The sequence below is a fragment of the Mercurialis annua genome, linkage group LG1-X (genome assembly GCF_937616625.2).
Source record: "Mercurialis annua linkage group LG1-X, ddMerAnnu1.2, whole genome shotgun sequence".
Classification (NCBI taxonomy): Eukaryota; Viridiplantae; Streptophyta; class Magnoliopsida; order Malpighiales; family Euphorbiaceae; genus Mercurialis; species Mercurialis annua.
This window is the reverse complement of record NC_065570.1, coordinates 57,816,030-57,840,875: the sequence shown is the minus strand read 5'-3', so window position 1 is coordinate 57,840,875 and position 24,846 is coordinate 57,816,030. Positions and strand designations below refer to the sequence as shown.

General features: G+C 31.2%; 4 protein-coding genes across 5 annotated transcripts; 1 reads left to right on the top strand and 3 right to left on the bottom strand.

Moving 5' to 3' along the window:
* Positions 1-1,247: 1,247 nt before the first annotated feature.
* On the bottom strand, positions 1,248-3,185 carry LOC126677656 (dehydration-responsive element-binding protein 2D). Its single transcript, XM_050372392.2, has one exon. The coding sequence runs from the start codon at positions 2,275-2,277 to the stop codon at positions 1,522-1,524; it is 756 nt and encodes a 251-aa protein (XP_050228349.1). The 5' UTR covers positions 2,278-3,185; the 3' UTR covers positions 1,248-1,521.
* A 154-nt stretch (positions 3,186-3,339) lies between these two features.
* On the bottom strand, positions 3,340-6,883 carry LOC126665212 (probable GTP-binding protein OBGC2). Of its 2 annotated transcripts, none has more exons than XM_050357934.2 (11): positions 6,744-6,883; positions 6,179-6,657; positions 6,001-6,092; positions 5,698-5,781; positions 5,363-5,440; positions 4,987-5,187; positions 4,802-4,909; positions 4,530-4,604; positions 4,357-4,413; positions 4,192-4,288; positions 3,340-3,743 (listed from the first exon to the last, which is right to left on the bottom strand). In XM_050357934.2, exons 1-10 carry the CDS (start codon positions 6,842-6,844, stop codon positions 4,235-4,237), a joined length of 1,329 nt encoding a protein of 442 aa, XP_050213891.1. In that variant the 5' UTR covers positions 6,845-6,883; the 3' UTR covers positions 3,340-3,743; positions 4,192-4,234. The 2 variants fall into 2 exon arrangements, with proteins under 2 accessions (XP_050213891.1, XP_050213889.1); XM_050357932.2 differs by having other exon boundaries at positions 4,192-4,268; positions 6,744-6,882.
* A 1,722-nt stretch (positions 6,884-8,605) lies between these two features.
* Positions 8,606-11,623, bottom strand: LOC126669138 (uncharacterized). Its single transcript, XM_050362498.2, has 7 exons — positions 11,422-11,623; positions 11,012-11,153; positions 10,404-10,551; positions 10,245-10,320; positions 10,032-10,143; positions 9,826-9,917; positions 8,606-9,058 (listed from the first exon to the last, which is right to left on the bottom strand). The coding sequence occupies exons 1-7, from the start codon at positions 11,452-11,454 to the stop codon at positions 9,014-9,016; spliced, it is 648 nt and encodes a 215-aa protein (XP_050218455.1). The 5' UTR covers positions 11,455-11,623; the 3' UTR covers positions 8,606-9,013.
* Positions 11,624-21,097: 9,474 nt separating this feature from the next.
* LOC126654639 (low-temperature-induced cysteine proteinase) lies at positions 21,098-24,223 on the top strand. The gene is made up of 5 exons (XM_050348571.2): positions 21,098-21,638; positions 22,579-22,814; positions 22,891-23,031; positions 23,133-23,564; positions 23,809-24,223. Exons 1-5 carry the CDS (start codon positions 21,212-21,214, stop codon positions 23,905-23,907), a joined length of 1,335 nt encoding a protein of 444 aa, XP_050204528.1. The 5' UTR covers positions 21,098-21,211; the 3' UTR covers positions 23,908-24,223.
* Positions 24,224-24,846: the final 623 nt, after the last annotated feature.

Genomic DNA, 24,846 nt, shown 5'->3' with positions numbered 1-24,846 from the left:
AAAAGTCTGAATTGAGCGTCAGAGCGAACGCCCGGAGACCCCCCTCCAACATTCTTTCTGATCTCTGCTTTTGGTGTACGCAGGTACCCCTTAGCTCAGATCCATTTTGTGATTCATCACATAATAAAATAAGTGTTGGATACATTAATTAACATATAAACTAATCTTATATATATCTTAAAAAAATCTCTCGAATAATTAATATTTATATGAAAAACATTTAAATTTTATAAATTATTGAATAATAAAATTACTAATTATCCAACATGAAACAAATTTGGTTTCCTGAAATTTTATTAATTATTAGAATTGTTAATTTATTAAATTAGAAGGTCTATTGTAGTTGGTCATAATAGGGGATACAACAGTTACTTAGGGGTGTGAAAAACCGGAACTAAACCAAATAATTGAATAAACTCACTTATTTAGTTCGGTTCGATTTAACTATAAACTTTTTCAATCTTTAATTTAATTAGGCTTTGAAATTAATAAAACTTCACTTCAGTTTTAGTGCAGATCGAAATTAAAAATTAAATCATAAATATTAGTCGAACTGACTAATTCAATTAGGTTTGCTTTAAAATATTTTAAATTTTTATGTTCTATTTAATTTTGGGAAAAAAAATAGTTTGGTTTGATTCAGCTCGAACATAATGCAAAAAGTCCACCTAACAGGTATCAGGTATTAGTAAAGCTAGATTCACATAATGAAATAGCTAACTTTAAGTAATGTAATAGTAGTCATTTTTAACTTTAGAAAAAAAAAAAAAACCCAAAGTAAAAAGTAATTCGATTAGCTTTTTATTTCGGACCTATTCCAAACATAGCTTACGAGAAAATATGAAATCCAAAAACATTGACAGTACTAGCTGATTCTACACATCATCATGGGTAACCCAGTATCCACATGAGACGGCGGTGATTTTATATTTAACCGTATCCATGCAGGCAGATATTTCACAGTTAAAATTCTACACAATTTTGAGAAACAATTGATTCCTTTTCAGCTAATTTCAAAGTTTTCCAGATATGGGCGAGATGTTACCATGTCAGAAGGGTAAGCATTATTAACGATTTTATAAAAAAAGATTATAATAAATTTGAAAGTTTGTTAAATAAAAAATCTTCCGTCATGCCACCCATCCCAACAAATTGGGAGATTTTTAAGTGATTAATCTTTTTTTAATAAAATTAGCGATTACTCGATCACCGAGCCCCCGCCCAATACGATAAAATTATGTACTTCATTTAGTAACCGTCAATGCCCCTTGCCGCCAACACAAATGTGTGTTTATACACAAATACACTACTTTTTCATTATATATTATTGATTTTTTTTCATCTTCTAGATTCTATACATTACAAAGCTTTATCTTAATTCTCACCACCAATAGTAAAGATTATTAGAAAGAAAACAAGTTTATATATAAAAAAAGAAAAGTATAAGCTGAGAAGCAGAAGCAAGCACGTGACTGATCACGCGAGGTGGCTAATGGCTATAGCACATAGAGACTGGGTGTTCTACATGCACCATGGAGTCTGCAACGCGTCCCAGTTTGTTCCATCCATGAGATTGCTGGCGAAAATTCCAGCTTCTTCCATGGCTGGAATAAAATTACCGATTGACATTGTTGCTTCTGCCCATATTGAATCATCAAATAATGGCAGATTCACCTTCAGATTTCCCCACACCTCATCTATTCCAGCTCCGTCACTGCTTTGACTTTGACCGTAACTGTAACTATTAGCTTCGCAGCTTTCTGCCACCTTTTCATTGCAAAACTCCACGTTTTCATTAGAGAAAGCCACGACTGAGTCATAGCTGTACGCTGGTGTTACATGGTCATCCGCCCTCGTGATGGGGCTACTCGATGAGCACGTGGCAGTGGTGGCACCTGAATTATGCAGCACTTGGTATTGATTTCCCATTTGGGAATTTGCACAAACAGGCGGCGGTCTGTTATTGCCGGAGTGCATGAGATGAGCTGGCGGAAGGTTGAGCTTGGCTTCAGGACCATAAAGCTTCTGAGCAGCGGAATCATAAGCCATGGCAGCTTCATGGGAGGTGTCAAAGGTACCGAGCCAGAGACGAGCACCACGGTTAGGTTCTCTAATCTCAGCAACCCATTTGCCCCAAGTTCTCTGACGAACACCCTTAAAAGTACAGAGAGCGTTTTCCGGGCCTCCTTTACCTCTCATGCACCCTTTTCTTGAGCTAGCCTGTGCAGGCTTTCGTTGTTTTTTTTCGCCAAGAACACTCGTGTTCGATTTAGACATGATTATAATTTCCTGTTCTTTTTGTTTCTTTTTTTGAATTGTATTAAAATATCCAGGAATAGAGAGCAGAATAAAATTGATTGATGGTGATAAGAACAACCTTCAAGAAAAGGAAGAATGGTATTTATAGAAGGTGAAGTAAAGGAAAACGTGTCTGGAAATCGGTTTGAGGTGATAGATGGCGAAAAGAACAAGATCGATCGTGTCCAAAGAAATTTGCAACATAAACAACACTTGGCCAAACAAGTTTGTCGGCACACAAGCTCAGGTGGCAAGCAGGAAGGATAAGTCAGTGAAGAGTGTTAAGTTTGGTTGGATAACGGTTACTTATTATTGGAGGCGGCGTCTTTGGGGTTAAAGTGTTAGCGATAAGACCATATCGATCCTCTCAAAAAACTAACTAAATACTGACAACTTATAAACGGTTGCTTGATACGTGGCGCCTCCCGCTTCTTCTGAGCTTGAGTTTCAGAGTATTCATGCACACTATTCTTACTAGGGCTTCTATGAATATAAGGACTTAAGTGGTATTTCAATAAAAAATGAAGTGTTTTTTCCTACCTTGTGCCTTTTTTTGTTTTGACCATCTTGTTACTTGAAACTGTACACTGAATCTTCAATTCATCAACCAGTAGAGAGAGAATCATTTGCATCCTATTTCTGTCTGTCACCTTCAGATTACTCCTTTTGGTTTTCTTCTGTTTTATTATTATTATTATTTACGCACGTTTTGCTATTCAAAAGCCAAATCCATTTTTGCCATTGTATTTGCCGCTCTTCTCGTTATTGTTCACCTCCATTGCATCGGAGGCCTTCAATGAATTCTCCGCTCTTCTCTACACCTGGAAAAATTCATGCTAGACATCATCATGAACCATGAATACAAATTATACACGAATTCAATTTATCTAAGAGAACAGTATAAATTCGTTTCCTTTTGGTCTATTTTCATATAATACTCTAGAACTCGTCAATTTAAATACTGATAAATTACTGTCAAGATTAACAGTCAGCAGTAGCCATACAAGTCAGCAAGCAAACAGATAAATTAGAGACATGGAGTTGAGAACAGGAGTCTATACAAATTCAAATTTTGTGGACATAGATTGTTATATTGTATACAGCAGCTATACGAAACTAGCTAAATCTTATGGGTCTAATCTATATTACAGTTACAAAGATTTGGAAACAAGATTATGGTATGATCTGATTGTACACAAATGCTCCAGCTAGGTTAGGATTTGGGCCATTAGTAAATTTTGCAAATCTGCACTCTCGCAGTTCTAGACCAAAATTGAGCTCATCTTGTATGCTTCATGTGGTTACCCGATTATGTTTTGTAGACATCTCTGCAGCTTGGATGCTCTCATGGCATGTTACTTGGTTCTAATACCTCATTAGAATCTCTGCACTTCTTTAAGCCAGCTCTTATCTCCTTCAACATGTCACCTACCCTGATTCCTGTCCTGAAAAATATACCAACAGATTATTATTTTTTAAATAACTATACATGTACCAAGAACATATATTACTAAATGTAGACTAGTGAACAACCCGGGTAATAATAAAAAAGTAACAATAATAATAAGAGATGATTGACAATTTGAAATGGTATCACTCTGTTTTATCTCCCAACAGCAGAAACCAAGATTAAGATAAAGCATGTTAAGTGTGTGACGTGAATTACGAATATATGAGGAGAAGAAATAACTTCAATGTTTAAAGAAAAAACGGAGTTCATTATGAACAGCGACAATAATAATTTGAACACAGGGAGCAGCGTTTACTCAGCCAAGCCTTAATTCTATAGCTGGTAGTGGTCATTGACCCCAAGACTTAGAATGTATAGTATGAATCCAACTAAAAACTTGCAAATGTATAGGAAGAAGCGAGGAAACAAATTATTTAACTTACAGAACACTAACACCAACAACAGCAAGAGGTGCTGGATAGTCCTCTATCTCTTTATCATTTTTATCTCCATTAAACATCTGAGAAGACAATGTATGTCCTGTGACTGTCACCCCATGAATAATGTTAAAAATGTATGAACAGACATTATATCTGGGTCTAAATTACCTCATCACTGCCAATTTTTGATATTTCTTCAGTCAAAGAAGAAAGCCTGTCCATTGCCTAAAAGAGAAATTAACGAGCATCTTAAAATTAAAGCTAAGAGCCCAGAACGCAGGGTTATTCTTTATAAAGCAGCACAGAAAAATTGATTACTACAACAATGTGAAAATACATACCTCAGGAAGGTCAACCTTATTTAACACCACAATATAAGGTCTTTCAAGGTACTCAGGATTGTACATCCTCAATTCCTACAAATTCATAGAGCGAAATCAGTTTTATAGCTTGCATCAGAAAAGAAGAGCATAGTGCAATAAAAGACGGCAACTGATAAATTCCAGGATATCTGTTGGGGGAGGGATATCTCTTTAAGGAAAGCCACACTGATCGCATGTTTCATTTAATTTCTGATCAAACAAATTGAGCAAATAAGTAGCAGAACATGTACTTCTTTGACAGTTCTATAATCATTCACAGGATCCTCAGCAGCCGCATCAACAACATGAACTAATAGCCGGGTCCTCCGAAGATGCCTCAAGAAATTGCGACCGAGACCCTAGCGGAAGGAAAGGTTTCAGATTTATAGACTAGAAGCTTTGAATAAACTGCCGAAACAAGTTTGAAATATACTACCTTTCCCAAATGAGCACCTTCAATAAGACCAGGCAAATCTGCCAGTGTTGCTTCAGATGAATACATAGCTGCCCCCAAAGTAGGATCACCATCCAGGCGCCCAAGATTTGGCATCAATGTTGTGAAAGGATAGTCAGCAATATCAGGTTTGGCATGTGTTATCGCTGCCAGAAGGGTGGATTTTCCAGCATTTGGAAGACCCTATAAACAAATCTCTAGCAATCAGAAGACGTATAGCTTTTGGTACTTGAATTTTATAAATTCATCAAGTTTCAAGCCATTAGGATTCGTTCAAAACAGCTATTCAAATATAATTAGAAGCTTTTAAAGGCTCAAACAAGACAAAAGCACTAAAAAGGGAGCAAGGAACACGCACAACTAAACCAACATCAGCAACAACTCGTAGAATCAACTCCAGGTTAATCTCCTCTCCAGGCTGACCGTGAAGTAAAACCTGCATAAGATCATGAAACTTCAGCATTCATGTTACCAATATTAGCCATTCATGCTTACAACCCAGAGGTCATACCATTCAATATTTATGCATGATTCCAACCGCTAACTTATACGTATTTGATTCACATAACAACAACGAAAAGCCTAAAAGATGGTGACTAATTAAATCATTATATCTGGCAAGGGAACCATAGATATATCTATAAAAATAATTCAAAGACTAAAGCTTAATAAATCAAGAGCACTAGTCTTCACCTTATCACTGTCATCTCGCAACACATTTGTGGTTAAAGCCATCAATTTTTTCTTTCTATGCTCTGGTGCGTCTAACAAACTAATCTGCCAGAAAAAGGGAAAAAAAAAACAGGCTTGTAAGTTGCATTTCAAAAATTGAGCAAAATACAGTAACTATTGCTCAGCCTACTCTCCAATTCAATAAATCTAGATAAATTTAACAGACATCATATTCAATCTATCAGCATAATGCTTGAAATAAAATCAAGAAAATGAAATTCCCTTCAATAAATAAAGACGAAGCATGAACATAAGATATCTCACTCCTCCTTGGCCACCCCTGGCAACAAGTATTTCGTCCCCCGGTTGCTTTAGATCAGCCAGTAACTTCCCTCTTTTGAGCTTCACCACTGTACCTGTCACATGATCAAACAACAAATCAATAAGCAGATGCAAGATTTCTACTCAGTTAATACGTTTGATTATAACAAAATGTACAAACCTAAAGGAACAGGAATACGCAAAGTAGGAGCAGCAAATCCATTATGCGACTGAGAGTTTAAAACACCCATTGCATCAACATTCCCACCTCGTTTCGCGCTGAACCGGCTTTTGGAGTGAAGTTCCAACAACGTATCTCTTCCTTCATCGGCGTAAATAACTACATCCCCACCGGCCCCACCCATTGGCAGTATAAGTGATCCATCGAAATCTCTTTTATACGAACTCTTCCACCTTGACTTTTCCTGCTTTCCCTTCGACTTACTATAATTATCTGATTTCTGCTGCTGTAGTTGCTGTGGCATATTAAGAATAGCACCGTGACCTCCATCTCCTGATCGAACGGTGATTATCACTTGATCGAAGTACTTGTGAGGTTCTCTTATGAAAGAATCAGAATTCGGAGATTCTTTCAGTTTAGTAGTGACTCTGCAATTAACTGTGTAGCGTTTGAAGGTATCCGAAGTACGCTGACAAAACCTGAAAGAAGTGGAGAATTATAGAGCCGAATGCGTGAAAGAATTGAACTGAAATGGAAATTGAAGAGAATAGTTAGAATAATATACCTTGAATGAGGAAGAAGAATGTGAGCGGAGAATAGCTTACTGTCGCGAAATTGAAGGTTGAGAAATGAAGAAGAAGGAAGAGTAGTTACTGTAAACCCCATTATCTTCTCAGGGACAAGGAAGAGGAAAGAAGAATGGCGGGCTCAGGGTTTAAGTAGGGGATAGATGTCAGATATTTCAGTGATGGGTTTCAGGCCCAAAATGGACTCAATTTCTCAGAGGGCTGTTTACGTATTTACTTTAAAACAATAAAAATAATTGTTTTTTTTATCTTAAAACGGAAAAGTTATAGAAAATACTTCAATTTTTTTTAAAATTTATATTTTTACTCTCAATTAAAAATAATTATGATTATATTCTGTTATCATATAGTTATCATCACATTATCATCTCGTTATCATAATTTTTCTGTAATATTTTTTTCATGCAGATATCATATTATTATACTATTATCATTTTATTATCATAAAACCTTATCACTCTATTATTTTCATATAATCATATCGTTATCATAATTATTCTGTAATTTTTTTTTTCCATGTAGGTATTTATCATACTATTATCATTATCGTATATTATATTATCATAAATTTATCATAATCATATAATATTATAATAACGATATGATAATACAGTGATATTCATATGATAATCAAACACTATTTTTTTTTTAATAAAAAATCGATTTTCTCTGCAGTGTTATGATACTTTACATAATAATGCAGTGATGATACTCATATGATAATCAAAAGTTGTTTTTTTTTTTTGCAGAAAACCGTTTTAAAATTGAGAAAATTTAAGAGTTATTTATTTAAATATGAAAGTTAAAATAAATCATATTAATCATCACGAATTGAGAAAAAATCCCTAAAAACAAATATGAAAAACAGCGGAGCAACGGTAGAATAATGGCGGAGCGACGGCGGAGCGATGAATTAACGATGAAGAAGAAGAGAACAAAAATGAAGAAGAAATTGAAAAAAAAAAGAATAGATAAAAAGTAATAGGGAAGAAGAAGGAAAGCTATTGGAGAAAAAAAAGAGAAAGAGAAAAAAATGATAAGTGAAGTATAAAAAAATATGTTTAGGGTAAATAATAATAAAAAATATGTATAATTATAATATAAATAAGTTAGAGTAAAAAAAAACATTAAAATAGTGAAGATACCTGCTTAAGCTGGGCTAGGGCTGCTATAGCACGAGCTGGGCCGAACTCAGCATGTGAAAATGCCTCTTGGCAATTCGTTTGCATTTTCTAAAATTCCTTTTAGTTATTTAATTAAATCTTTTTTTTTGCTAAACCAGAAAAACATGAAAACTTAGTTACAACAGCTTGATACATGAAAAAGTTTCAGTAAGGCAAAATTTGGGGTAATATTTGTTGACACTGACAGTTCCCTATCATAGTCCTTAAATTTTAATACATAATTATATCTCAATTTTTTTATTTTTTATTAATGTTATCCCTAACGTACTCTATCTCTATTCTCGTTAAACATTAATGACATGACAGCTAATTAGGATCCTATTCGGACCGACAAATTTTCATCTAAAATTATTTCATATAGATAGGACACTAAAGACGATACTGATATAAAATAAAAGTAGAGAAAAATTTTAATTATGAATTCCAGTTTAGAAACTTTAGTATGGAAGGAAGGCTGAAAATTATCCGGAAATTTGGTCTTCCATCACTCTGTTAATTTTACATTTGCTAATAACGTGAAAGGATACACAAATAGCGGTAGAAATAATTTACCCAAACAACTTCGCTGGTTAGAAACAATTCAATCAGAAAATTGTAACATCAGACTAACTAATCTTCAGCTATCACGAAACACGGTTAGCTAAAGAAAGACATAGTTTCAGATGGAATGATGTTACTTGAATATGAAAAATATATATACAACCGTACTGGCAGCTTTTGCCTCATGAAAAATATTGTAAAGGTAATTCCCATATCCAAATGAGAAATATTATGAGACATATTCCATCTCGACCTTGCTTCGAATAATCAGAGTCCTAGTTACGCCAAATCAATATCTGATACTACGCTATGGAATAATCAGAGTTCCTAAGGTCTTGTTTTCATGAAAAAAATTTATACACCATTGAATCATCAAAATCACCAAAATCACCAAAACTAAAATCCAATCTGTGCAGAACCCTTAACAGTTTTAATGTTGAGACTTGCACAAAACTAATATTTATGGTGGCAGCGAGGTGACTTTGGTTACCCCTTGCCACTAGTATTTGGAGCATGTCCTCACTCTAGCTCCTTAGAAAATCTTTCAAAGAAAAAGGCGAAATCCCTTCCTGCAATTGGATTTTGGAAAGGAAAAAATGTTAGATTTGAAGAGTCCTCTGAAACATATGATGAATACAGCTGATCCAAGCAATCAAACACAACTAATTTTGATCTATGAGAATATGAATCATAAAAGATCACGGGAAATTCAATCCTAGACCTGGTCCATGAATTTTCCATGAACCTGTCCAATGAAAGATCACAGCAAAGAAAATATATAATATATAAGTAAAATCTAATTCTAATCACTCAAAAATATCCAACATTCTTGACTTTTTTCATTTATACAACCTTTCAAAAACACCAATTTCGTCAAAAATTCAATAAGTACATTTCAATTGTAGCAAGCTACTCAATTTTTATAAAAAAAGGAGAAACCTTTTTGATTTTTTTTTTAAATTTATGAGAAACATTATAATTTTGTCAATTGTAGTCTAATTTTGAGTAGTATTTTTCGATTACGAAAAGGATAGATTTGGTTATAGATGAATTAAAATGGAAAAGGGTTGCGTTTTTTTTAATATGCCTAGTTGGCTACAATTGAAATTAGGTTGAAATTGACGTTTTTGAAAGGTTGAGACATAAATTAAAAAAGATCGAAAAGGTTGGGTACTTTTGAGTGATTAAGCCTAAAAGTATAAGACTAAGAATAACCAATAAAGAAACACTCCAGAAGACACTCTTTGATAATTCACATATCAGCAAGACAGCAACATTAGAAAAAACACTTAGTTACTGTCACTTTAGACAAAAAAAAGTACTACTGAAGCCTTACCCTGCCATGATCTTGATTTAAGGAATGTCTCACTACTGTTGTCTGCTGTAGCAATCTCTCCATGGCGGTGTAGTTTGGGCGGCTTGCATGCGCTTAAATTATTGAAGATCAATGAGTTAGCAGCAAGTTCAACAATATCATCAACATTTAATTGCATTGCATTCGAAAAATAAATGTTCGCATGAGAAGAAACAAAGGAAACAAACCAAGAATAGCTCGATTCAAATTATCTGCAACTTGTTGCCGATACTCCAAGCTAAGAAGATGGAACATTGGAGATTTTTCTGGTTCTTCATAAGCCAGCAGAGCCATAAAGTCCTACAGCAATAGAAAAGTGTGTCCTTTAATCTCTAACAAAAGAATAGCTAAAGAAATGCAGCAAATATGGCTAAAAGGTTTTGACTTTGAAAAGAACATACTTCAAGCTTTTCAACATACTTCTGGACTTTTCCAAATGGAGTCAACTTCGTTTGAGCAAATTCCAATGCTTCCGTGCTGCCATATAAATTTTGTAAAAAAAAGTTACAGAGAAAATGTGGAACACGTCATTTTGAATATATCAGTCATATATTACTCACCACTTCCGAGTGCAGATAAGCTCAACAAAATGAAGGCTTAAGAGATCAAAATGCAAGTCTTTATCATTTTCTAGCAAGTCATGTGCAAGCTCTTCTGTAAGCTCAATAGCCTTCAGTGCATTCCCCTCCAATGCATAATGAAAAATACCTGATCAAGCAAATAAGATCACCATATAATAAAGGACATGCGGTTGAAATAGCAATGAAACTAAAAACAGTGCCATTCTGCCAGTGAAAATGTATAAACATTTACTTCATAAAAGAAAAGCACCATAATAGCTGAAATAGCATGAGAAAACTATAAGAACAGGGCTTTGGCTCATCGTGCCAATAACAACCATGAAACACAAAGTTCCGAAGCAATTAATATTTATTTCTTCCGTAACTTATAACGACGAATAGGTCGAGGGAAAAAGCAAATTACAGCAACTTAGGATATGGAAAAGCAAGTGTTTTTAAGCCAAATTGGAACTAATTTGCATCTCATATGCTACGAAATTTTCATAATTTCTGTTTCCGACTTCCTTCACATCTAAAATAAGCTTATATTTTTAAAAGAAATTAGCAAATCATACTCTTTCCTACCAAAATTAAATATCTCAACATACTTTTTCTTTTCTCCATGTCATCAAGACAATCTGCAGGCTGTTTCATCCCCGTACTCGCAATGAAAGATTCCACAGTTTCTTTATAGCAGTTATGCACCAAATATGACAGAACAATGCTGTGAATATCATTATCTTTGATGACCTGTAAACAAAAAGGTAAACAAAATATTGAAAAACAACCTAATTGACAGCATAAATAACCAGTAGAAACACAAAAAACACCTTAAGGTTAGAACTTCATTAGGGTTTCGAAAAAAAAATCAAGCTAAATACGTCAACAGCTTCATCACCATTGCAATGCGAGCAAAGATAATCAGTATGAAGTTTAAAAACTGTAAATAGCTTATAGAATCCTAAATTTAATTAAGATAAGTAGTGAAGAGGCGCAAAAATTGAAAATTAATACTTACGACTTGTTCATATTGACGAGGATCAACGTCCATGATTGAAGGAATCTGAAAATAAAATTATAAGTTCAGATGAGAAAAAATTAAGCTAAAAGTCGGCTGCTTGGGATATTTTTTTGTAGAAGTCTCAGGTGATCGGAGAGTGTAGGTAGAGTTTGTATTTTAGTAATATTTTAATAAGCAGAAGACGAACACTTTTGGATTGAATCCCTACTCTTTTTTTGTTTTACAAATGGATCCTTACTTTTTTTGTTTGAGTAAATGGATCCCTGCTGCTGTTTTTCTATATTTTGCTTGCTTGTCCTTGTGCTTCTACACGTGCGATTCCTCTTGCCTGTTTAGTGTTTATCTTAATTTTTCACTTGATTTATTTTTACTGTACATATAGTTGTTTATCTTTGAATTTTATTTTGAACAAAGGTCAACGCGCCCCCTGAACTTGTAACACGGGGTCATGTAACCCAATTTATATTTGTTTGAGCAATTAACCCCGAAACTCTTCATTTTTAGGTCAAATAACCCCATAATTTATATTTTTATTTCAAAAAATAAATTTAAAATAATTATATCGCAACAAAAAGAGAAGTATCTAATTATTTTTTTGCATCCCTTCCTCCCGATTTGTATTTTACGCGTTTTAAAAATATAATTATAGGTTATTTAACCCAAAAATGAAGAGTTTTGGGGTTAGTTGCTCAAACAAGTATAAATTGAATTAGCTTACCCCGTGTCACAAGTTTAAGGGGCGCGTTGACTCTTTGTTCATTTTATTTTTATAGTCCACACAAAATAAATTAAATGCTCCTTCCCTATCAAATTAATAACACTTAAAATAGAAATATATAAGTATATATATTTAAATTTAAATTTATTTAAGTGAAAATATAATTTATAAAAGATTTTATTTAAATTAAATAGTATTTTTGCTCTTACTGAACTGATTATAACTAAAAGAAAATTTGTTTTTTTATTTATAAATAATATTAACTTATGGTGTTTTTTATAATTATTTTATTTCTTTACAAAATACATATTATTTATTCATTTATCACATGAATAATCAATATTCTTATTTTGTTGAATCTTATTCAAAAGATGGACGAAAACCTGGTGTTTAGACTTGGGAAAAAAATAGGTGATGCTAAATAAAAAGAAATTGAGATTGATTACCATTGACATTGAGAACTTGGGAAACATTCTCCTATTGCAAAATGGACATATTGGCACTGAAGAAGATAGCAGCTAGCCACCGATAAAAGCACGTGTAGTTAAAATATTAGTGATAGTCTCAAGAGATTGCGGGGTATCAGCTGCAAATAAAATGGAATATCTACAAAAAAAAATGGATAACTTATACGAAGATAGATGGAACAATCTCCAAAAAATACTCAAAGCCCAAGTCATAACCAAATACGTAACGAGATAACCAAGATGATCAAAAAGGCAAAAAAGCCAAGGCGACCACAACACAAGATATAACTTAAGTGACCGAGATGACCATAAAAAGCATATAACTCAAGTAACCAGATCAAGTCCAGTTAACGATCCGAGCATAATCTCCCTGAGATAATATCCAAATACGCCAAAAGACACGATCTGATACGAAAGTACATTAGTACACAAACTAGTCACCGATAAACCCTGCAGAAGACAGAAACAAAGGGAACATAGGACATAATTGGTCAGCATGGTCTCCTACCAATCAAAGGCCATAACAAACCTTCAACTATAACACACAAAATTAGGAAAGGTTAAATACCTTTTTTTTTCTCTCAACTCATACTTCCTTTCACTTCTCTTTTCTTTCTATAACTCATACTAACTTGACCGTCGGAATAGTTTGTCGGAATCACCCTCCAGGATCCTTTTGACGGATTTCTTTGTGATTATTCAGGACCCAATGGAGTAGAGCCGAACCGACTTAGATACAGTTTATCATTTGGTGCCATCTGTGGGAAAGAAAAACAAGAAAGTTTCCCCCTTTCTAACTCATAGAATTTCAAAAATCGGAGAAATAGTAGAGGAAGACCTCACCAGAAACACAACGGGAATCGTAGGAGGAGCATATACGATGCCCGCAACAAAAAGCACTAGAGACAACCACTCTTGTCCGGTAACTTCCACCCAAACCATACCCAGTACGTACATCAATAGATACCCGTGGGGAATGCCTTTTCCCAGAACAGCCCCCTCGAACTCACTCACAATCCTACGAGAGGTAGCAAGAAACTCTCAACATCCCGGCGTTTTCGTCACCCCAACACCTCAGATCTAGCAGATTTTTTTGCTAGGCCAACAAATCACCCCAACTCAACTACAATTCCAAACAAACACTACCGCGGTCACCACATCAGAACTCCCTACTGAGCAGAGCCCCACATACCAATAGATACAAAAATACATCGAATACCATGCTCGCCAAATGGCCACTAATAGGAGTAAAATACTCCTATGTACTCGAGTCGTTTCCGTGCACTTTAGTGTATTTTATCACGTATTTCGAGGTATTTGTGTGTCTTATCGTATGTGTGTGTGTTTCAGGAATATTGGAGCGTTATGGAGCGTATTTGGCTTAAAAGTAGGAAGAATTGACAAAGAAACGATGGGGCAAAGTCTTAGAGACGCCGAAAGCATATTTACATACATGAGAATCTGACCCTGTTGAACTATTTGACAATTATGGAGTGGTTAGAGACTTCTAACGAGTTTGTGTCCTTCATAAGTAATAAAGTAGACATCCTAAACTTTCCAGAGGTTCAAGAATCAACTCATTTGGAGGTTTCTATATTGAATTATGAAGTTAATGGTTATGCATTAAAGAACTAACTACTCATGTCACGATCGTGACCCTAAAGCTGGAGGAAGGTCACGATCTAGACAAGGCATGCAATTTGTACCGAGGTAACCCAAGCAAAGGAGGTCACGATCGTGACTCTCACTTATGCTGAGGGTCACAATCTAAACTAGGCAAAAGGCAATTCTCAGATTTCTAATTTCAAAGGCTCAAGACTTGGGCCCATTTTTTTATTTGGCCAAACACTCATGTAACTATAAACAATTTTATCTTATTTTTAGGGCATCACTCATTATTGTAAGAATCATATATTCTTTAGATTTTATGTTCTTATTGCTCTCTCTATTTTAGGACAGAATCATTATAGTTTTTAGTGTTCTTGAAGAAATTTCCAAATTTTGTAATTTGCGTTTTATTTTCTACTAATGACAGCTTTTGGTTTGAATCTTCATTATCTTGTTTATTTTTATATACCTTGTAAATTTATTTTTTATATACTTCATAAATAATTTTTATAAATTTATATTATTTTCTACTATGTAATCATTTTTATATTTTGTAATTAATTAATTAATTTATTATATAGTTGGTAAATTTCATAGTTTGTAGAATTTTTTTATAGTTTGTAAATTTCTATTTATTTATAATCGTTAAATTGTTTTTTCAATTAATAAAATAAAAAAAGAGAGATGAAACTTAAAAGTGAGGGATAACAATATTCTTCTCTAACATTATAAGATCATAAATACTAGTTCTCGCATGATTTTTAAAAATTCAATTTTTTATTTTAGAAATTTTATTGAATTAACTACTACCACTTTCTGTTAATAAAATATGTTATTTAACTTAACAAAAGGATTACTATCAAATATAAAGTTCAATTTGAACTTTAAACTTATTTTTTTAAAAAAAAAATTTAAAATTTAAATAATTTTTTAAAATAATTTTGAATTACTTATCAAATAATATTTTTATAAATATTTTAATTTATTAAAACCAGATAAAACCATTTTTTTAATAAAATAATTTTTAAAAAATTAAAAAAAAATAAATTAATTAAATTAATAACGATTGATTTTAATTAAAAATTTAGAGTTTAATATTTTATTTAGTTAAATATTTGAAATATGTATGGTTCAAAATCAAGTAATATCAAAATCATATTATATTTTAAAATTTATAAATAAAATATGTCTAATTAATTTTAAAAAATAATTTATTTTAATATAATTATTTTAATATTTATTTGTTTATCAAAATATAATAAATAAATTATATAATTTATTCAATTCTTTTAATGAATTTATAAATGTTTATCTTTTAAATAAATTTATAGATTAAATAAAAATTTAATTTTGATAAAAAGCCCTTAAATAGCGAAAGAAGGTGCTAGTTTAAAAATGGCCCAATGCCTTAAAAAAATCCGACCTTTCAGCCCCTTTTAAATCCCACATTGACGTTGTAAACTGATCAATTTTATCCTAATTTGCATTGTATCGTTTCAATTGTATCCTAATTTTAAAATTTTTGTCAATTTTTACTTAAATAAATTATTCAATTAACTAAGTATAAAGATAAAATCAAATTCATTTTCATTCTAAAAAGTATAAATAAGTCCTTTGTTTTTAAAAACTAACTAAAAAATACAATCAAATTAAAACTAATTTAAAATTTTAATCAATTTAACTAAAGCTAATTAAATTTTAAACACATATAATTAATATATGCTTGAAATGGAGAACATTTTTGAATTTTTTCTAAATGAAAAGGACGTTAATTTAATATTGCAGGATATAATTGAAACGATAAAATATAAAATAGAATAAAATTGACTAGTTTTTAACGTTAGGGTAGGATTGAGAAGAGGCTAAAAGGTCGGATTTTTTTTTAATGTATTAGACCTTTAAAAAAATCGTAAGAGAATATAACGTTGGGGATAAATTGTCATTATCTCTAAAAATAATTATCTCAACAAATAATTGAAGTGTACTAGCCTTATACCAGGCCCGTAGTAACTGTTTGTTAGGATAAGGGGATATCCCCTAAGCGTCTCCCCAGCCATACAACTCAAACACGGATAATTGAAGATAAATATTTCCTTGATTCTAATAGAGACAGAGTGGTCCATTTTTTTATTTTAAATTTTTAAGTTTTTTGTTCACTTCTAATAAATATTTTTCCGATAATATTTATTACATTTAATTTCGACATAAAAATTAAACAAATAATTAATATATATTAATTTATAAATATTTTTAGTAAATTAATCCTATTATAAAATTTGTTGACATTTATGATTATTATTTTTATTTGTATAATCATATTCTTTCAATAAATTAATAAGGAATAAATTTGGAAAAATATCAATTAATGCTATTTTGGTATTCTAATGTGACAAATATTATGAACTAAAAAATATATTTCAAATGTGATAATATTACGGATTGGAGGAAGTAATAATTTTTGAAGTTAAATTTTTGATATTGTCTCTATTTAAAACTCACTAATGAGCTAATATTTATTGTTATATATAAGTAAATGAAGTTTTTAGTGACTATATTAAATAAGAGTATAAAAGTAGATTTTTTATAGAAATTTATAGTACAAATTGTGTTTTTTAAACTGTATGATAATATGAAAATGGACAATTCTACTTAGTACGGAATGAGTGTTAGATATGTGTCCTATTTTTCCTCTAAAATAAGATAAAACTGACAATATCTTCTATTCACAGGTGCAAAGTAGTAAATTTCAAAAAATATGAATAATTATTTAAATATTCTATTTTTTAATATTGGAAAGAGAACAAAAAAATAATAAAAATAGACTATGAGAGTAAAATAAACTGTAAAATATGTATGAAGCTCAAAAATTTATAATTTATAAAATAATCATAAATATATATTTTTATTGTATTAAAAACATCCTAAATAATTCATTATCTTTTTTTTATATATATAATAGTTTAAGGCTTTAAGCAAAAGGTGGATAAATTTTTTGTGTTCTCTTTAATTTTTAATCTGTTCTCATCAAAAATGTTTTCAAATATAGGATTTACTTCCACCATCCATTCAAACCACCAACACATTTGCCTTATCCGAGTTGAAGTATTATTTATCTCTTTATTTAATAAAAAGGGAAAAATACTTATATGAACGTATTTAGTTCAAAATTATCCCACACAACGGACGTGACACGTCATTTTTACAACAAGTCAATAAGTATTTGCGATAGGCAATCTTTATTTATTACTTATTTTTTATCATTAAATATTTACGAAAAATGCTTCATAATCCACATATTTAACCCAACTCTCCACCTTACGTGGCAAGGTTTTATTGGTCTAATCCCCATCCAAAAGTGTATATCTCAAAAAACAGAATTTAATCAATTCACTCTTTGATTGCCACGTAAGGTGGTACAAAAAAATGGGTTAAAAGTGTTGAATTATATAGCATTACTCAGTATTTATAAAATGGTTAACGCTTCATTAGTTTGTTACACGAATGACGTGGCGCAACTATTGTGTTGTGTAGTTATTCTTAGTTCGGATGGAGAAATTTTCTTAATCATTTATAGGGATCATTTTCTTTTAACATAGACAAGGTTCCGACTAGTAGCATCATTTTATTAAATATTTATAGAGATGGAATTTGACTTCACAATATCTAAATATATTTGGAGACGCATTAACCAATTAAATTAAACTCACACTGTTTATAGTGATCAATTAAAAATGTTTAAATAATTTTAATAAATAGGCTTAATTATTTAAAAAAATCCCACCTTATAATATTTTTTCGTTTATACCATGACATAGGAAAAATTTATTTGTACCCTTTTTTTAATTTTTCGCCTACTCTATAGCACTAAATTGAACTTTTTTATTTAAAAAATAAATTAAAATAGTTTTTTATTTTTTAATTTAATGTTATTAATAGTATAAAAATACTTTCTTTTTTACAAAATTAAACTTATAATAATTATTTAATTTATATTAACTATGAATAATTTTTAAATACAAAACCGTAAAATTATATAAATTTTTTTTAAAAAAATCGTATCCGTCCGGAGGAGGAGCCCGCTGCTCCTCCTCCATAAAAGAGGAGCACAGATCTACTCCTTCTTCATATGAAGATCTACTCCTTCACATAAAGTAGTCTATTTTAATTAATATTCTATATAATTATCTCAACATAATAGTTTATTTTGGTTACTACTCTAACTTATCTTAACATAGTAGTTTATTTTAATTATTATTCTAATTTTAATAATTATCTTAATAGTTTTTAATTAATAATTAAATTTTATAAGTGAATATATATATATATATTAATTTTTTCTTTCTAAATTTTTAGCTATGCATATATCTTTTTATATGTCTTTATCAAAACTAGTTTCGCATTACGTGCTATGCACGTGGCTCGTAACGTAATTCCTCAATGAACATATTAGTAAATTTACTATAATTATATCAATTTTTTATTTATAATTAATATTAAATTAGTTAAGAATTTTTGTAAAAGTAAATATAATATATTCGGTTATTAAATTTTCTTTTTTTGGTTTTATAATAACCATAATTAAATAGTTAACTTAATTTTATTAATAATATCTTTAAAAATAATAAAATAGAAATTTAAATAATAATACATTGACCAAATACAGTATTTTAATTTTGTAGTTCAATCAAACTAAAAGATAGATATTCCTAATATTTTGGAGACAATTTAGCTATTTTTTACATACTAAAAATTAAATTGAAGATAATTTAGCTACCTATTCTAATTAAGACTTTAATTACAATAGTGATCAATTAAATAACTAATTAGTTAATGACCATAAAACCTTTATTTAGTAGTAAACTAAAAGGATTATTCAGTAAATTTGTCTGTCCCCCCTCCGTACTTTTATATATAGTATAGATAAAAACTCTTTTATTTATATTTTTTCTTTCACATTTTTTTATACTAGATTATAGTTTTTATCCATTGATGTATTTTTTTTTATAAATGTATATAATTATTAACAAAAAGAAAATTTCTTTTAAATTATGATAAATTACTAAAACTCCTTGTACTTTAGTGAAATACACTAACTCATCCTCTGATTTTTATAAATCTACTATAACACCCCTCATGTTTAGATATATTGTAAAAAAAAATCGTATTTTCCGTCCGGAGGAGGAGTCCGCTGCTCCTCCTCCATGAAAGAGGAGCACAGATCTACTCCTTCTTCATATGAAGATCTGCTCTTCCTTCACATAAAGTAGTCTATTTTAATTAATACTCTATATAATTATCTCAACACAATAGTTTATTTTGGTTACTACTCTAACTTATCTTAACATAATAGTTTATTTTAGTTATTATTCTAATTTTAATAATTATCTTAATAGTTTTTAATTAATAATTAAATTTTATAAGTGAATATATATATATATATATATATATATATATATATATATATATATATATTGATTTTTTCTTTCTAATTTTTTAGCTATGCATATATCTTTTTATATGTTTTTATCAAAATAAAAACTCTTTTATTTATGTTTTTTCTTTCACATTTTTTTATACTAGATTATAGTTTTTATCCATTGATGTATTGTTTTTATAAATGTATATAATTATTGAGAAATTTTTAGGTAGACTCAGTCCACCACGTCATCCGTGGACTAAGCCTATCACATAATGACACGTCATTAAAATGATGGCAATTTTGTAATATTACTATTCAAATGTGTAAATAAGTAATAAACGAATTTTTAAGATTGTCATCATTTTAATGACGTGTCATTATGTGATAGGCTAGTCCACGGATGACGTGGTGGACTGAGTCTACCTAAAAATTTCTCAATAATTATTAACAAAAAGAAAATTTCTTTTAAATTATGATAAATTACTAAAATTCCTTGTACTTTAATGAAATACACTAACTCATCCTCTGATTTTTATAAATCCACTATGACACCCCTCATATTTAGATATATTATATTATTACACCTATCTGATAATTTTTCCATTAGTTAACTTGATTAAAGGGTTAGAGTTGACCCTTAAACTTATTTTTTGTCCAATTTCATCCAAAAATTATTAATTTTATTTTGAAAAATTAAATTAATTAATTATTATCTTTAAATAATAATAAATTAGATAATAAAATAAAAATATTTTCTAAAATTTCAATAAAAATATATTTATATATTTAATAAAAAAAAGTGTAAAAACATTATGTAATATTTCAACAAATAAACTATGTTCGCACTTTTAGCAACCACATTTATTATATTATTATTGCTCTTCTGACGTTTGATTTTTTTTATAGTTTAGATATTTTTATACTATTTCAATATCATGCATGTGATGATGTCATAAACTCAGTTTACCTAAAGAAATTTCTAAAATACTATGCAAAAAAAGAGAAAATTTTCAAGGGAAACTTTTTTAAATCTTTAATTACAGCGGTACCCACTTTTTAAAAATAATTACTTTGCATATCTTATTTATTTTTCAAATTACCTTTTTAATTTCAAAAATAATCTTTTTGGTGTATTTTTTTATTTCCGTTGGTGTTTTTATGGTGTAATTATAGTGTATTTATGTTGTATTTTATAGTGTACTGATAGTGGTTTTATAGTGTATTTACGGTGAATAAATGCCGAATAAGAAAAGCATTGTTGTAAATATTTTATAAAATTGGATATAGAATGTGATTAGAAATTTATGATGCAAATTTTTAAAATTACCTTTTAAAAATTGGATAATTTTAGTATAAACCCTGTAAAAAAATCAATAAATAAATAAATGAAAAAATCATTAAATAAATCTATACAGGATGGGTCCATAGAGATTGGGTTAAAGCAGGAGTGATGATTCGGGGAAAGTATAAAGAAAGTTCCTGTTGTTTTTCTTGGCTCTCCACTTTTGTAGTGATCCGACCAATCCAACATAACCAAAAAGGCCAACGACCAAAAAGAAAGGCCTCCAACAAAAAATGAACTCTCACTTCCTTCCTTCTACCCTGTGCTCCATCACTCTCCTTTGCTCTTACTTATCCATTGCTTCTTCTTCTTCTTCGGACATTTCTAAACTCTTCGAAACCTGGTCCCAACAACATGGTAAAACATACGCATCACCCCAAGAGAAGCTGTTTAGGCTCCAAGTGTTGGAGGACAATTTTGATTTTGTCAAGAAACATAACAGTAGGGCTAATTCTTCGTATACCCTTTCTCTTAATGCCTTTGCTGATCTCACCCACCCTGAGTTTAAAGCTTCTCGATTGGGTCTTTCTCCTGCTTCTGCTTCTGCCAATCTTCATGGGACCAAATTACCGTTTCCTGATTTCGTTGGTGATCCTCCTTTGTCGATTGATTGGAGAAAAAAAGGAGCTGTTACTGAGGTTAAAGATCAAAGCAATTGCGGTGAGTTAATTTCTAATTTGGCTTTTTAATTATCTGGTTTTATATTTTTCGTGGCTTGCTGATGACCGTATGTTATAGCATTTGATGTTTGTTTTGTCAATAAACTGTAAATTTCTGTGCCAGCTTATTTCTGAGTGATTCCAGTGATGTTTCTGTCTGTTCATTCTTTGTGGGTTAAATATCTGAATGGTACCAAATTTTAGCCTTTTTTCAATTTGGTACTTAAACTTCAGTTCTTATCAAAATATTAAATTTTTAATTTTAGTTTCTAGTGATATTGTCTCATCAATTATCTTATAAATTGTACCCAATCGTTAAGATTAACAAAATATTATTTTAAGCTAAAAATAGTTAGAAGTTCAACTAGAACTTCTTATGTGGAACATTGTAAAATTGTAAAAGTAAATAATATGACTTTTTAAATGGAATGGAGGGAGTACAATCTAATGTGTCACCTATAGCAGAATATTTATAGAATATGTTGCAACCACCACTGATCACAGAGACTAATTTGAATTTGGAATTTTTAAGTATTTTATCTTGAAATGAAAATTAAATATTTTGTAATACAAATTGAAGTTTTTGTACCAAATTTAAATATAGGACAAAGATTTGGTACCATTTTATTTTCTAACCAATTCCTTGTAATTTTGTTCAATGTAGTACGTATATTATTTTTGTGGATTGAGGTTCCTCTCAACAAAAGAGTATATTATCTTTGTAATGTCATAAGCTATCAAGACTTAGAATTTGACTAAAATCATCAAGTTAGTATCATATCTGCCTATATTATTTGCAATTTTCACTTTCCTTGATTGAAATCATCAAGTTCTATGTATTATATAGAGTGCAATCTGGTTAGTTCATCCTACTATCTCGAAATGATATATATAACCATAATTGTCCTCAGTCTTGTAAAAATGTTCACTGTATCTTGTAGGTGCTTGTTGGTCTTTCTCAGCCACAGGAGCAATTGAAGGCATAAATAAGATTGTTAGCGGATCTCTTGTTAGCCTCTCCGAACAAGAGTTGGTTGATTGTGATAAAGCTTACAATAACGGCTGTGAGGGTGGACTTATGGATTATGCATTCCAGTTTGTCGTAAACAACCACGGGATCGACACCGAGGATGACTATCCATATCAAGCTAAGGAAAAACCCTGCAATAAGGAAAAGGTTACAACTTTTCTTCCCCCATTTCGTTCTTTCATCTTAGCCTTTCTCATAGTCGTAAAATTTATACATATGGCAGTTGAAAAGGCGTGTGGTAACCATTGATGGATACACAGATGTGCCACGAGAAAACGAGAACGCGCTGATGAAAGCTGTTGCAAATCAACCTGTAAGTGTTGGTATATGTGGCAGTGAAAGGGCATTTCAGTTGTACTCGAAGGTTAGTTTTTGATGACTAATTTTATCAACTTGGTAGCTGAGAACCACTTCAGGAGTATTGATATGGTTGATTGTTGAAACGTCTGATTATCTGTGTGATAGGGGATTTTCACTGGGCCATGTGCAACATCGTTAGATCATGCTGTACTGATTGTGGGATACGGATCGGAAAATGGAGTAGATTACTGGATTGCGAAGAACTCATGGGGAACGCGTTGGGGAATGAATGGTTTTATATACATGTTGCGTAATAAAGGGGGTTCTCAAGGGCTCTGCGGTATCAACATGCTGGCTTCGTTCCCGGTTAAGACGAGCCCTAATCCACCTCCTCCGGCTCCACCAGGACCAACTAAATGTGATTTTTTCAGTCGGTGTGGAGGAGGAGAAACATGCTGTTGTGCTCACCATATTTTTGGAATATGCTTTTCGTGGAAATGTTGTGAATTGGATTCAGCTGTCTGTTGCAAGGACGGACTTCATTGCTGCCCACATGATTATCCAGTTTGCGACACACAAAGAAATGCATGCCTCAAGGTCAGAATTTTCTCTGCTTTCTCTTTGCTATTTTAAATCATAGAAGCTTTCCGATTGTAATGTAAGTGATTGAACTGCGCGATTTATGTGATTTTGTTGATTCTATGAGATCTCAAGCCCACAAAATGTACAAATCTTGTATGATTTTTGGCTTAAAATTAATCTAATATTGTGGCTAGGGCTTGACATTTAGTTTCTTTTCATACTTTTTGAACTGTAGACTAAAACTATCTTATGCTTGCAGTTTCCTGGTAATGGTACAAGAATGGAGACAGTCGCAAAGAAAAACTCCCAAGCAAAATTTGGTAGCTGGAATTCCCTTCTCGAAGGATGGATTCTGTAAAGCCTTCTCTATTAATTTTGCCTATAAGTTTTCTATATAAAGCTCCCGTAAACATTGTATGCTTCACCGTTGTAACGAGGTTTCTAGTTTTAGACTTAAATTTTCCGAACACCCAGCAGGCAATCGGTTTAGCTATAAAGCCGTGTCTCTCAGACGGTGACATTTGGGTGCTACATAGCATAGTTTTGTTTTTTTACAAAGAACCACACAGTGAGGCTTGTACTATTTCATCTCTCTGTAGTCCATAACCACGAAGTGTTGAGATCTGGAAATTGAAGTAGGTCTTTTTAGCTTAGACATAAAATTGCTTTTGGCATCTCTTGCATCTGTACTATGAACTAGCATATTTGCTTCTTTATGTATCGAGTACTTAAATGTTAGATAAAGAAACTCTTTAGTATGTAATGAGTAGCTAAGAGAACCAAAATGAACTTAAACCAAGTCTATGTATGAACATAATCAACCGCATGTAACCCCTTAATCTAAATTCCTAAGGTGATGCATCAGAGGAAATTTGATAAAGCAAAACTATTCACATCTACTGTTCCATAAGAGTTATACCCAGCACAGCAGTATCAGCTTGATTTGCTAAATAAATTATCATACTTCCTACAAAAAACACTGTACTGCTGCACACGAGTTTACTAGGAACTTCATCATCAAACAAGTAATCGTCGGCTTTGGGTCAAATGATATGGAATCTAAATGCCTTCCAAATGATGTGATGCACTTACTACAGGCAACAAGTACAAAGACAACATTATTAAATTGTACAAGTCTGAAATACTATAATTTAACATTCACATGAATGTTCATTGTAAACATAGAGAGACAATCAGCAAATGAATGAAATGCCTATTTCTGCAGTAACATTTTCAAAAGAACACTCCTTTTCTGCTGGAAAAACTATAACTAGGCTAATCCAGCAATAATCGGATT